Consider the following 13,807-nt stretch of genomic DNA (forward strand, 5'->3'; position numbering starts at 1 on the left):
TTTGAGACCAACCTGGGCAACACAATGAGACCTCGTCTGTACAAAAAATCAAAAAAGTAGCCGGTGTGGTGGCGTGTGCCTGTGGTCCCAACTATTCAGGAGGCTGAGGTGGGAGGACCACTTGAGCCTGGGAGCCATATAGCCTGGGCTAAAAAGTGAGAGATCCTGTCTCAAAGTAAATAAATTAATTTTAAAAATAAAATAAAGGCATAAACCCACAAAAGCCCAAATGGGAGAGGAGATAAAGGTAACTTTCCAAAAACCCACTGCTGAGACACATAAATATTTCAATAAAAATAGATACAAAGCATAAAATAAAATTATAAATATGAAGGATTTCTAATGTCTTATTCGTGAATACAGTAAAAATTCATATTGACTGAATATTCATATGCCAGTATCCAACAGAGAAACAATTAATGACTTCTACTAGAAATGTAAAAAGAAAAAAAAAATCCTAAAGATGAATTATCTCTAAAATCTACAAAATCTTCATTCCTTGAACATGAAAACTCATTTTAATCCCTGGAATCCTGACTTTTCTTTATCACAGCACCACAGAAGCACTTCATTGCTTTAAAAGTCAGTTATCACTATTTTCTAACAATAAGTCCTCCTCAGTGTCATCCAGAAAATTATTAATACCATGTATTTTTGTTGTTCTTATTTGCTCCTTTTTTGAGATAGGGTCTTGCTCTGTCACCCAGGCTGAAGTGAGTGGCGCAATCTCAGCTCACTGCAGCCTCAACCTCCTGGGCTCAAGCAATCCTTCCACCTCAGCCTCCTGAGTAGGTAGGACTACAGGCACACACCACCATGCCCAGCTAATTTTGTTCATTTTTTGTAGAGATGAGCTCTCACTATGTTGCCCAGGCTGGTCTTAAAACTCCTGAGCTCAAGGGATCCTCCCACCTAGGCCTCCCAAAGTGCTGGGATTACAGGCATGAGCCACTGTGCCTGGCCATACCATGTTTTTAAATAATTTCACCACTATCTCTTCCATGAAATGATAACATACACACACACACTAATGAAATCATGGGCTGACTCCTACTTGTCAATGTTGCTTCAGAATCTCCTCCTGCTTCTCCCGGTTCACTCCTTCCTTGTCAATATTTTAAGGGCTTCTTTCTTTGATACAGATATAGAGGATAGGTGGGACTAGTAAAGAATTAGAGCTAGCTAGGCATGGCGGCTCACGCCTATAATCCCAGCACTTTGGGAGGCTGAGGCGGGCAGCTGGCTTGAAGCCAGGAGTTTGAAGCCAGCCTGGGCAACGAAGCAAGACCCCTGTCTCTACAAAAAAAAAAAAAAAAAAAAGAAAAGAAAAAATTAGCCAGGCATGGTGGCACATGCCTATTGTCCTAGCGACTTGGAGGCTGAGGTGGGAGGATCACTTGATTGCCTAGGAGTTCGAGGCTGCAGTGAGCTATGATCACACCACTGCAGACTGGGTGACAGAGCAATACCCCATCTTTAAAAAACAAAAAATTAGAGCCAATAGATCTTCAGGCCAGGAGCCATGGCTCATGCCTGTAATCCCAGCACTTTGGGAGGCTGAGGTGGGAGGATCTCTTGAACTCGTTCGAGGCTGCAGTGAAAAACAAACAAGCCTCAGTTAGTCCTATGAACCTGCAACCAATTCCAAAGTAAGCAGTTGGCCAGGCGCGGTGGCACACACCTGTAATCTCAGCACTTTGGGAGGCAGAGGTAGGAGAACGGCTTGAGCCCAAGAGTTTGAGACCAGACTGAACAACATGGCAAGACGCTGTCTCTACATTTTACTACAAGAAACTGTTTTTTAAGTGAAAGCAAGTTTATTAAGAAAGTAGAGGAATAAAAGAATGGTTATTCCATAGGCAAAGTAGCCTACAAAAAAACTTTTTTAGAGTAAGCAACTAGGTTTCTTAAGAACCCCTCCCTTCAGGATACTTGAGCCACACTTTGGCTGGCCACAATTCCTACTCATTAATGATATCCTTTTAGAGGGCTGTGATTACCAACAACTGTCGGGTTCTTTCTTTTGATACCTTTCTTTTAAAAATTAAAAATTATGGGCTGGGGGCAGTGGCTTATGCCTGCCATCCCAGTACTTTGGGAGGCCAAGGCAGGTGGATCACCTGAGGTCAGGTGTTCGAAACCAGCCTGGGCAACATGGTGAAACTCCATCTCTACTAAAAATACAGAAATTAGCCAGGCATGGTGGTGGGTGCCTGTAATCCCAGCTATTCGGGAGGCTGAGGCAGGAGAATTGCTTGAACCCAGGAGGTTGCAGTGAGCCGAGGTCACACCATTGCGCTCCAGCCTGGGCAACAGAGCAAGGCTCCGTCTCAAAAAAAAAATTAATTATGGGGCTACCAGAACAACACCTAGGTATCCTCTACCATGCCAAATGACCTAGTGAGAGTCAGAGGGGTGGGGTCTGTCACTTGTTGTCTATGAAAGGTGATGTTAATTTGTTTCCCAGCTGTAATCACTTACCTGTGAAATATGTCTTAAGCTTCAGCTGGTATCCTTTGTGAAGTACTTTCTCTTTCTCACATCCAGGCATTACTTCTCCTTGTATTTGGGGACAAAAAAATACTGTTTTGTTAAAGTCATCAACGTTTCTATCCTTTGCCATCAGTCTTGGGCTGGATTACCATTTTTATGGATGCTGAAGTTGCCAACTCTCTTTTTTTCTAACGCCTATATTTGTAATTCTTTTTTTGAGACAGGGTCTTGCTCTGTTGCCCAGGCTGGAGTGCAGTGGTGCAATAATAGCTCACTGCAGCCTCCAACTCTTGGCCTCAAGGGGTCCTCCAGCCTCATCCTCCCAAAGTGCTGGGATTACAGGTATGAGCCACTGTGTCAGGCCTCTATTTGTAATTCTTCTAGTAGTGCCTACTTTAAGGGGAATTGTATGACCTTGTGACCTTGGTGACCTACGTCTACTGCTATGTCAAGAAGCTGACAGCTCTGTTTTCTTCAAGACAACCATTTCTCAGTTGGCAGCAAACTAAAACACCCCAGAGAAACTCTGTTACCATATTCCTTGAGACTTTTGCTTTAGAATCATGGGTTGTGTTAATAATAAATTTCAATCCAATATTAAAAGAATAACTGAACACCACTTGTGAAGGCCTAAGCTGCCAGCGCCAGCTTCTGCTCGGAGTATCTCCTGCGCTTTGTGAGCTTCCGTCTGCTGGGAGGTGCTCACGGCCCCGCTCGGCCACCAGGAGGCTCTTCTTCTGGCAGCAGTCCTCTGTCTGCTAAAGGAAAACAGGCGTGGGGGTTGAATTTTCTATTCTCATTTCCTTCATCTTTCTAGGACCAATTTGTTTTCAATTATTTTTACGATTTGTTCTCACATGTGTCTCATTCTAGGCCAAAGGTTGCGCGTTTCCCTGTGTCCACTTATGAGCAAGACAAGTTCCTTTTCCGCCCATGTCAGGCTATAGCCCTTCATCCTCCAGCCCCAGCCTTGCGCCTCGCACACGGTTAGCATCTCAATACATTTCCGTGGAATAAGGAAACCTTTCTTAGCGTTGGCCCCGTAATGAGTGGTGTAAGATATCTATCGAGTGCGAGGGAAGTGCCAGAGGTGATGTGAACCCTCCTTCAGCCTTTAAGCCAAACAGTAATTATTTCAAGACTTCAACATTGGGCACCTTGGGCTCTGGGTAAATCGGGAATATTTGGGGCGTGGGAGGGAAAGATAAATGCTTCATATTCGCCGACAAACACGGGCCTTCCCCCGGCCACCGGGCTGGGCCGGCCCCGCAGAGGACCCCCGGGGCTCGGGGGCCTGGGTGGCTGGGGTTTGGCGGGACGGGGGGTGCCCTAGTCCGGGGTAACTGTCGGCCTAGGTCATCGGAGGCGCGGGCACCACCCACAGCCTGAGCCTCCCCTCCATACGCCCGGCCCGCGCGCGGGGACCCCAGGGACGGCGGGGCCAGGGAGCCGGGAGGGCGCCAGAGGCTCTTCCAGGCCCAGGGACTTCGGACGCCCGCGCACCGCAGCCTCTCTGAGGAGCTCGCGGGGTCACAGCCGCGTGCGCCTACACCTCTGCCGCAGCCGCGCCCCGCTCCAGAGCCTCCCTTCCCAGGCTCAGGGCGCCCCCTGCAGGCCCAGACGGGGAGCTGCATGGGCACGCTCACGGGCGCGGACACATCCGCACACACGCCCCAGTCGCGCACAGCCCCACAGACACAGTTCGGGATACGCACATTCATGCCTGCGACATACACTAGCCATCTAGTCAGGGTCCTCTCCCTACGATCATTCACCCACCCCGACCCCCACCACGGACTTGGGTGACTCCCCTGCCCCAATGGCTAGTACGCCCGCATTCAGGATCTCCTACCCCTGAGGCAGGGATTTGGCCAGACCTGGGAGCACGAAAGTTGGGCAGGCTCCTTGAAAGACGTTGAGGCTAGGTTGGGCTGAGTGGGTTGATCTGCCCTGAGCTGGAAGAAGATTCCCAGGGCTCAGGCTGAACCAAGAACCCTGTATAGACGACTTGGCTGGGAAGAGGGTGAACAAGGCAAAGCACGTAGCGCTGATGCCTCTGTACCTGTGATCAGAAACTGTTTCAAAGACCTCCCTGACCTCCAGTCCCCCACCCCCATTGGATTATCTAAACCAACAGCTGTAGGTAGGTGCCTTAAACCCTTCACCCACCGGGCCTGTGTCCTTTCCCTTTTTGCCGTGATAGTGGGTACCTTCGTAACACCCTGACTGCCACCTCCTTCCCTGATTCCTCTTTCTCTTCCTGATCTGTTCATGTTGGCGAGGTCCAGGACTTAGAACTTGGACCTCTTCTATCTACACTCACTCTCTTGGTGACCTCATTGTCTTATACCTTTAAATACCATCCATTTACTCCCAAATTTGTGTCTTCATCTAGAATCTCTTCCCTGAACTCCAGACTCATCCCAGCTACCTACTTAACATTTCCATTAATATGCCCAACATGCAGCTTCAACTTAAGTCTATACCAGGGTCCTGATCTCCCCACAAACCCACTCCTCTTCAATCATCCTCATCTTGTTAACTAAAATCATATCCAAGTTCCTCAAGTCAAAAACCTTGCAGTATTCTCTCCTCTTCTTTCTCTCATATCCTATGCTGAACCCCTCAGCAAAGTCTATTGGCTCTACTTTGTTTCCAGAATCTGAGCACTTCTCACCAACTCCACGCACCATCATCTCCTCCCTGGATTGTTGCAACGGCCTCCACCCTGGTTTCCCTGCTTCCATTCTTGCACCAGTTTGGTCTACTTTCCATTCAACAGCTAGAGAGAGTTTATGTCAGATCATGTCACACTTGTTCAATACCTTCCAATAGCTCCCCATCTCACTCAGCAGAATATAACAATGGCCTACAAAACCCTGTGTTATCTGGCCCCTGTTATTATCTAACTGTATGTCTCTACCACCCTCCCCTTTTGGCCTCCTTGCTATTCCTCAGATACGCTCTTGCCTCTTTGCCCTTGCTGTTTTCTCTACCTAGAACATCTTCCCACAGACCTCTGCATGAATTTCTCCCTCACCTTCTTCAGGTCAACTCTCTGCTCAAATGTTATTAGTAAAGGTTTTCCTGACTGCCTTATTTAAAATAAGCCTCCCTCAATACTCCCTAACCCTCTTGCCTTCTTTATTTTTCTTCATAGCACTTATTGCCATCTGAGATAGTATAGATGTTTCTTGTTTGCTTATTGTCTGTCTCTTTCATTAGCATAACAACTCTGCAAGAGCAGGAACGTGTATCTGTTGTGCTTACTGCTGTATCTCAGTGCCAAGAATGGTGTCTGGCACATAGGAGGCCCTCAGTAAATATTTATTGAATGAATGTGTAACAGATGCCTTGTTTATTATTATTTCATTATTTCACCCTTTCCTGCTGATTCTCAGGGTCCTTCCCAACAGGCACTCCAGGCAGATGGTATTGAAATTGAATTAAAACCTTTCCACCAGCTTTGCACTATATGATTGTGTCATTTAGGATCTTGGCAGGAAACAAATGGCATGCTCAAAAAAGGTTAATGGAAAAGAATTTAGTGAAGGGACCACTTACAGAGGTGAGAGCACGGTTGTTGTAGGCAGCCACTGCACATGAATTAGTATAGCGCCAAACCTCAGACCATCTCTTCTTCTAGGCAAAGTGTACACTAAATATACGGCCCCAAATTCTGTCCACTGAGAGGACTTCCCTTAACCACTGTATTTCAGGACCATCCCTGGTTGGGGCTGTAATCAGCTGTCTCTTCCAGCTAATGCCAGCATACCTAACAGACCCTCTGTTAACCGTTTGTAGAGAACATCTCCGTGAAGCTGTAAGTGTGATCAGAGGAAGAAGCAGAAAACAACACAAGTAGGAGTCCAAGCCATCTGAACATGCTTTTATTCATACCTTCTGAAACTTCCAAGGTCTGGTGTCATATATACAATTCATTTCATGATGAATGCTGCTGTGCACATCCAACTATATGATTTGCTTAGATAGCACCCTTAGGTCACATTGTCACTGGATGAACTATAATCTGAGTTTTAGACCAGGGCCCCAAGGCCTATCAAGAGCTGCTTTTCAAATAGAAAAGAACTGTTAGCAGAAGAAGCATGGCCTTACTCCACTACACTTAAGATTCTTTGCTTTAACTCTCTTATTAGGGCTCCTACAGCACACCCTTATCTGCCACAGACAACATGAAGTTCACTGGATTTGTGGGTCATTCAGCCAGAGCAGCGGGGCAACTTTCCCTGGAGCCTGGACCTCATTCAAAACTATCAGCTTCGGCTGGGCACGGTGGCTCACACCTGTAATCCCAGCACTTTGGGAGGCCGTGGCAGGTGGATCACCTGAGGTCGGGAGTTCAAGACCAACCTAAACAACACGGAGAAACCCCATCTCTACTAAAAAGACAAAATTAGCCAGGTGTGGTGGTGCATGCACATAGTCCTAGCTACTCAGGAGGCTGAGGCAGGAGAATCACTTGAACCTGGGAGCTGAGATCGCGCGATTGCACTCCAGCCTGGGCAAACAAGAGTGAAACTCCATCTCAAAAAAGAAAAAAAAAAAAACCTGTCATCTTTATGAGCCTTTATGCAATATCCAGTCAAAATTTTGCAGTAGTACATATAAATACGGTATATATTGCCTCTAAAACCCAAAATGCTCTTTAACGTTATGCCCTAGATGACTATTTTTCAGCTCGTCCCCATCTCCTTAGCCTGGAAATTTCACCACATCTTGAAAAACACTGACTAGGAGGAAGATTTATAGAATCCGCCTGTGAAAGAGATCCAGGATCTCCCAGCCCCCCACCCAATCAAGAGGATTCAGTTCTGGGAAACTGGCTTAAGTCTAGGAACTGGGTAAGACTGTAAATCCTTAATATAACCTGAAAATCAAGTTTCTACTTACCAGGTCTAGAATTTTTCCACTTGTATGGGTTGAGTAGAACATTAGTAAGCTGTCCATGTATTTCATTACTAGGAACACCATGATTAATTAGCTACCACCACATATTCCTATGGGGCAAAGTACATGATTACCACACGTGCCTACAGATTTCATAGTAATTTCACTCACCTCACTCATGGTTACGTGGTAACACCTGTCCTCTACCACGCAAGAATTCCATCATTCACCTTGAAATACCGGTCCCAAGAGAGCATCTCACAACCTCATGTCTAGCCTATTAAAGAAGTCACACAGTGCTTTTCAAAGAGTTGGCGTTACCCTCACTAATGTGTTCTTGCTGCCTTGAAGAAGAAAGTATCTTTCTGGGCCCTTCGGAGGTGTACAAAATAGGTAATTTCAACACTCATTTCTAACCTTTGAACCTCTTCCTCTACTTTACTATTCTAGGTATAGTCCAAGGACCACAGCATCAGTATCATTTAAAAGTTTGTGAAACATGAAGGCTGGGCACAGTGGCTCAGGCCTGTAATCCCAGCACTTTGGGAGGCTGAGGCGTGTGGATCATCTGAGGTCAGGAGTTCAAGACCAGCCTGGCCAACATGATGAAACCCTGTCTCTACTAAAAATACAAAAGTTAGCTGGGCGTGATGGCGTGTGCCTGTAATCCCAGCTACTTGGGAGGCTGAGGCAAGAGAATCGCTTGAACCCAGGAGGCAGAGGTTGCAGTGAGCCGAGATTGTGCCACTGCACTCCAGCCTGGGCGACAAGGGTGAAACTCCATCTCAAAAAAAAAAAAAAAATTAGCCAGGCGTGGTGGTGCGTGCCTCTAATCCCAGCTACTTGGGTGGCTGAGGCAGGAGAATTGCTTGAACGTAGGAGGCAGAGGCTGCAGTTAGCTGAGATTGTGCCACTGCACTCCAGCCTGGGTGACATATTGAGACTCTGTATTAAAAAAAAAAAAAAAAAAAAAGAGAGATAGACCCGTGGAAGGGAGGCAACCCAAAAGGATCACTGTAGACCAGTGGGCCTCAATCTGTAGACCACTTTGGGAAGCCAAGGTGAGCCTTGGGATTCTCCTGCCTCAGCCTCCTGAGTAGCTGAGGAGTCAGGAGTTGAGATGGGGTTTCACCATGTTGGCCAGGCTGGTCTCAAACTCCTGTTCCAGATAAACAAAACTTAGGAAGTTCATTAATAGTAGACCTGCCCATAAGAAAAGCTAAAGGGAGAAACAAAAAACAAACAAACAAAGAAATGCTAAAGGGAGACCTTCAGAATGAAACAAAAGGACAAAAAGTAATAACTTACAGCCACACAAAGAAACAAAGATCTCTGATAAACATAACAACATAGCAGGCTGGGCGCAGTGAACTTCTTGGATATGTATATTCATACTTTTCATCAGATTTCAGATGTTTTGTCATTATTTCTTCAATTTTTTTAATGCCCTGTTCTCTCTATTCTCCTCCTGAGACTCCTGTGATGAGGTATATTTGATGGTATCCCTGAGGCTCATTTGGATCTCAAACTTTAGCACGTATCAGAGTCACCTGGAGGGTGTGTGAAAATGCAGTTTGCTGGACCCCATCCTCAGAGTCTCAGATGTGGTAAGTGGGAAATAAAATCTAAGAATTCGTGTTTCTAACAAGTTCCCAAGTGATGCTGCTGCTGCTACCCAAAGGCTACTCTTTGAGAACAACTGTCACAGGGGAAATTATTCACTGCCAGAACTGCAGCAAGATGAAGGATTTGGGGAATTAATACCCCAGCCTCTCTCTTTCCACCACTGATCTCCTGTTGCTGTTTCCCATGGGCCAGCCCCAAACAGAAGCCAGAGAGCAGGGGACCCTGAGTAATGCTATCTGCAGAGGTCAGCCTTCCAGGGAGCAGAGCAGGGCCGTGACGAGTGGCGAATGGATAGGTTGAGGCAAACAGAATAACCAGAATCACCACGGACAGAAGAATGGATAGATCAATGGAAAGAGGGGTGGATGGATGAATTAATGAACAGATACCTGAATAAAAGGATAGAAGGTCAGGCATGGTGGCTCATGCCTGTAATCCCAACACTTTGGGAAGCGGAGGCGAGCAGATCATTTGAGGTCAGGAGTTCGAAACCAGCCTAGCCAACAAAGTGAAACCTCACCTCTACTAAAAATACAAAAATTAGCCAGGTGTGATGGTGGGTGCCTGTAATCCCAGCTACTCAGGAAGCTGAGGCAGGAGAATCCCTTGAGCCCAGGAGGTGGAGGTTGCTCTGAGCCAAGATCATGCCATTGTACTCCAGCCTGGGTGACAGAGTGAGACTCTGTCTCAAAAAAAAAAAAAAAAAAAAAAAAGGACAAAAGAAGAACAATGGCTAACAGAGCTTATTGTGCGTCAGCCTCTAAGCTAAGAGCTTTACTCAGGGTACCTCATTTAATCCTAAGAAGCAGATCTTCTACCATTCCCATTTTACATATAAGGACACTAAGACACAGAGACTGGAGAATTTTCACCTTGTCGCAGTTAGTAAGTGGTGGAATCTGAATCCCAAGCTAGGCGCTCTGTCTACAGTCTCCCTCCTCTGCACCGTGTACTACCTGCGGTGTGCCATGACCAAGTGGCAGACAGGCGGTGTGGGGTGGAGGTAAAGAATGCAAACCCTAGAGCACACCTGGGTCCAAATCATGCTCCAGTACTTACTAGCTGTGTGGCTTTGTGCTCTGAGCCTCATGTTCCTTATGTGTAAAATAAGAATAATAACATGAAAATAAGAAAAACTACATCAATGGTATTGTTTTGGGAAAGTTAAGCAAGGTAATAGTGGCAAAGTCCTTGACATAGAGCCTAGCACATTGTAAACAATCAAAAATACCATTACTATTATTATGATTGATGAATGGGAAGAAGCTAAGTCAGAAATTTAAGAGGAAAATGTTCCCTCTCCCTCTCCACATCCAAAAGAGGGTCTAGGGCTTGGGTGACGATGGGTGAATGGGTGTTTCATATTTAGTTTCTCTTTCGAGGCCTTCTCTTCTGACCTTTCTCATAAGGATGGGAAGTCACTTGTCCCCTCCCCCATCAGCCAATTCCTTGAAATTTTAAGATTTGTCTGAATATGAGCTGGCCAGCCCCTCTCCTTAGAAATCCCCTCTTGGTTCCCAGGACTGAGAAAAGGGGGAAAATGAAGGGGGCTATTCCAAGCCAGGCTCCCTCCAGCTGTTCCTTTGACTCAGGTGTTGGACATAGGAAAACGGTAAATAGAGGAAGGGGAGGGTTTGCTGAGCCCCAGAGGCCTGAGATGTGGGATGGGGGTCCTGGGTCTCCTCCCAAGGTACCTGGCCTTTCAGCTCTGCTTGCCCCAAGGGAAGGACTGGTTCCCACATGGTGGGTGGGCAGGCACTGTGATGACCTTGGAGGCCACCCCAGGCTCTCATGGTTGTCCCGAGGGTGCCAGTGAGCCTTCTTCACCACCAGCCTCCCAAGAAAGAAGCACCAGTGAGGACAAGGGATAAACCTAAGGAAGGGAGCACAGTTCCTCACCGTGGCCCCTACCTTTGACCGTCACTTCTGAACCCCAGCTTCATGGTTGATGATTCAAATGCCCCCAGTGGGATGACAGGGCAATCCCTCTCGCTGGAGAAACAGTGCACAGCCCCTTTACTGGGCCAGACTGCAGACTTAAGTTCTCAGAGCAGGAGCCAAGGAAAGCAGAAGGAAAGGGCAACTGCAGGGGAAGAAGGGGGGCGGGGTGAGGTTCTGCCGGAAAGAGGGGGGTAACCGGGGAATCACAGAATGGGACGTGAAGGGGAATTTCAGGCAGAGAAAGTGAAGCTCTGGCCATAAATAGGAGTCAGCTGCAGGGCTCACATTCCCAGCCTCACATCACTCACACCTTGCATTTCACCCCTGCATCCCAGTCGCCCTGCAGCCTCACACAGATCCTGCGCACACCCAGACAGCTCGCGCTCACATATTCGCCATTGGCCTGCCTCTGTTCACCCTCCATGGCCCTGCTACTGGCCCTCAGCCTGCTGGTTCTCTGGACTTCCCCAGGTAAGGCTGAAGGGAGAGTCAGGGTCAGGGGCAGTGGGGGGCTGGCTGTAGGTAATGTCTAGATCTCAGATTGCCTGGCACTGGACGTAAGGGACATGGTGAGTTCAGGTGAATGCTTAGGTCTGCATGTTTCGGTGAGCCTGGCTGGTCCCTGCATGTGTGCCTGTAAGTGTGGGTGTCCCTGTGCTCCTGAATCCCAACGCGGGTGTGTCTCTTAGCACATCCTGGGGCCTATGGCTGTGCAAGCTCTATTTCCTGCTGCCTCCGTTTCCCAGGCAGAAGGAGATTTGCTTAAGGTAGGGAGAATGGCAGACACTAAGCCAAGGCTGATATTCAAAAATTTTAGCAATTAATAAGGCTCCTAACACCAGCCTACCCCACCCCACGCCCCTCCCACACTGTGACCTGCATTAACTCTTTACTTGCTGGATTGTCCTGGGAGAGAGGTTGGGGTGATCAGGGCACCAGGAAGTCATTTGTGGGGCTCAGGGCAGTGGTTATTTACAAAACAGTTTAGAAGTATGACAATATATTTAGCAACCAGTAGAGCCAGAGCCATATTAGTGCATACTGGCTGAATACCAGGTCTAACTCCTCCCCCACCCCACAAGACACACACACACACACACACACACACACACACACATACACAGATGTCCTCAATCCGAGCTAGGGCCATGGCCACGCCACCCTCAAGGGTCCCTGTGTCCTGTGTCAACCTTCTTTCCCCATCCCAGCCCCAACTCTGAGTGGCACCAATGATGCTGAAGACTGCTGCCTGTCTGTGACCCAGAAACCCATCCCGGGGTACATCGTGAGGAACTTCCGCTACCTTCTCATCAAGGATGGCTGCAGGGTGCCTGCTGTAGTGTGAGTTGTGGGGAGGATGTCTAGCCTCATCTCCCGTTTCAGCCCTTGTTGAGAGTCCCACCTTCCTATTCCCCTTCTCCATGCCAAGCCCAACCCCTTCAAGGAAATCCCTGAAGCAGGTTCCTAGACATGGTCCCCATGCATGCTGGATTCTGGGGCTCCATTCTCTCTGGCCTCTCACCCCAGGTTCACCACACTGAGGGGCCGCCAGCTCTGTGCACCCCCAGACCAGCTCTGGGTAGAACGCATCATCCAGAGACTGCAGAGGACCTCAGCCAAGGCAAGCCTGGCCCTCCCTGGCCCTGTCTCCTCCCTCTGAGCTCCTGTCTAAGATTCCAGCCCATGACCCTTCCTCTCCTTCCTCCTCTAGATGAAGCGCCGCAGCAGTTAACCCATGACAGCACCAGAGGGAGCCCGGAGTCCGAGTGAAGTGTTGTGAATTATTACCTAAGCTGGGGAACCGAGAACCAGAAGGAAGCACCAGGCCTCCAGCTCCTCTGCACCAGACCTGACCAGCCAGGACAGGGCCTGGGGTGTGTGTGAGTGTGAGTGTGAGCGAGAGGGTGAGTGTGGTCAGAGTAAAGCTGCTCCACCCCCAGACTGCAATGCTACCAATAAAGCCACATGGTGTTTACAACTAATTGATCACAACCAGTTACGGATTTCTTTGTTCTTTCTCCACTCCAACTGCTTGACTAGCCTTAAAAAAAAAAAAAAAAAAAAAAAAAAAAGCCACCTGGCACCCATAGATCTGTCTGCTGTCTCTTTGCTGTCTAGCCAGGAGGACAGGAATAGGAAGTGGGAGGTGGAATGGCAGGATCTATTTTCTCTTCTGTGGCCTAGGGGGTCTCCTCGCTCACCTCCACTTAACAACCTGATGCTCTCAGGATCAGCCGCATTGCTTTCCATAGTTCAGCGACACTAAGCTTGGGTCAGTTCCCTGAATGAGCCAGTGTCTCATGCCTCCCAGTCTTTGCTCTCCAAGGCAGGTGTTCAAGCACCCAGGTGTCTGAGGGATCCAGTGTCACTGGGGGGAAGGGAGTTGTGGGGAACCAGCTCTCACGGCTGGGGGAGGTGGAGTGGGGCAAAGGGCCCAGCTCTACTGCCTGGGGGGAGAATACCCATCCACCCATGCCCTTCCCTTGGTCTGGCACACTCTTATCTCTCCTGTGCCCACCTGGCTTCCCATCTGGGTCCAGACACCTCTTCCTCCAGGAAGCCTTCCCTGACCCCACGCTGGGTTAGGTAGCCTCCTGCAGTGGCCCCTCACAGCATTCATCACACTGACTTGTATTTGCTGGTTTGTCCAAATTTGTCCATGTTCTTGGACTGGGATCACATCTATTTTGGGTTCCACTGTTTTTCTGGTGTCCAGCATGCTGCTTGGCACAAGGAAGTCCCTCCATAAATATTTGTTTAGAGAATGAATAAATATGTGAGGAAAGGCTCAGCAGCCAGGGCTGAGGGTCCATCTGTTCATTCTGTCCATACAGAATCT

General features: G+C 48.2%; 1 protein-coding gene across 1 annotated transcript; it reads left to right on the plus strand.

Annotated features, from left to right (window-relative positions):
* The first annotated feature begins 11,190 nt into the window (after positions 1-11,190).
* On the plus strand, positions 11,191-12,950 carry CCL19 (C-C motif chemokine ligand 19). The gene is made up of 4 exons (XM_054502728.2): positions 11,191-11,439; positions 12,177-12,309; positions 12,496-12,589; positions 12,680-12,950. Exons 1-4 carry the CDS (start codon positions 11,391-11,393, stop codon positions 12,698-12,700), a joined length of 297 nt encoding a protein of 98 aa, XP_054358703.1. The 5' UTR covers positions 11,191-11,390; the 3' UTR covers positions 12,701-12,950.
* The last annotated feature ends 857 nt before the right edge of the window (positions 12,951-13,807 follow it).

The sequence above is a fragment of the Pongo pygmaeus genome, chromosome 13, assembly GCF_028885625.2.
Source record: "Pongo pygmaeus isolate AG05252 chromosome 13, NHGRI_mPonPyg2-v2.0_pri, whole genome shotgun sequence".
NCBI classification, from domain to species: Eukaryota; Metazoa; Chordata; class Mammalia; order Primates; family Hominidae; genus Pongo; species Pongo pygmaeus.

Coding starts and splice junctions, on each gene's coding strand:
- CCL19 (XM_054502728.2), top strand. CDS start 11,391: ATGGCCCTGCTACTGGCCCTCAGCCTGCTGGTTCTCTGGACTTCCCCA. Junction 12,310..12,495: donor TGCAGGGTGCCTGCTGTAGT/GTGAGTTGTGGG, acceptor CTCTCACCCCAG/GTTCACCACACTGAGGGGCC. Junction 12,590..12,679: donor TGCAGAGGACCTCAGCCAAG/GCAAGCCTGGCC, acceptor TTCCTCCTCTAG/ATGAAGCGCCGCAGCAGTTA.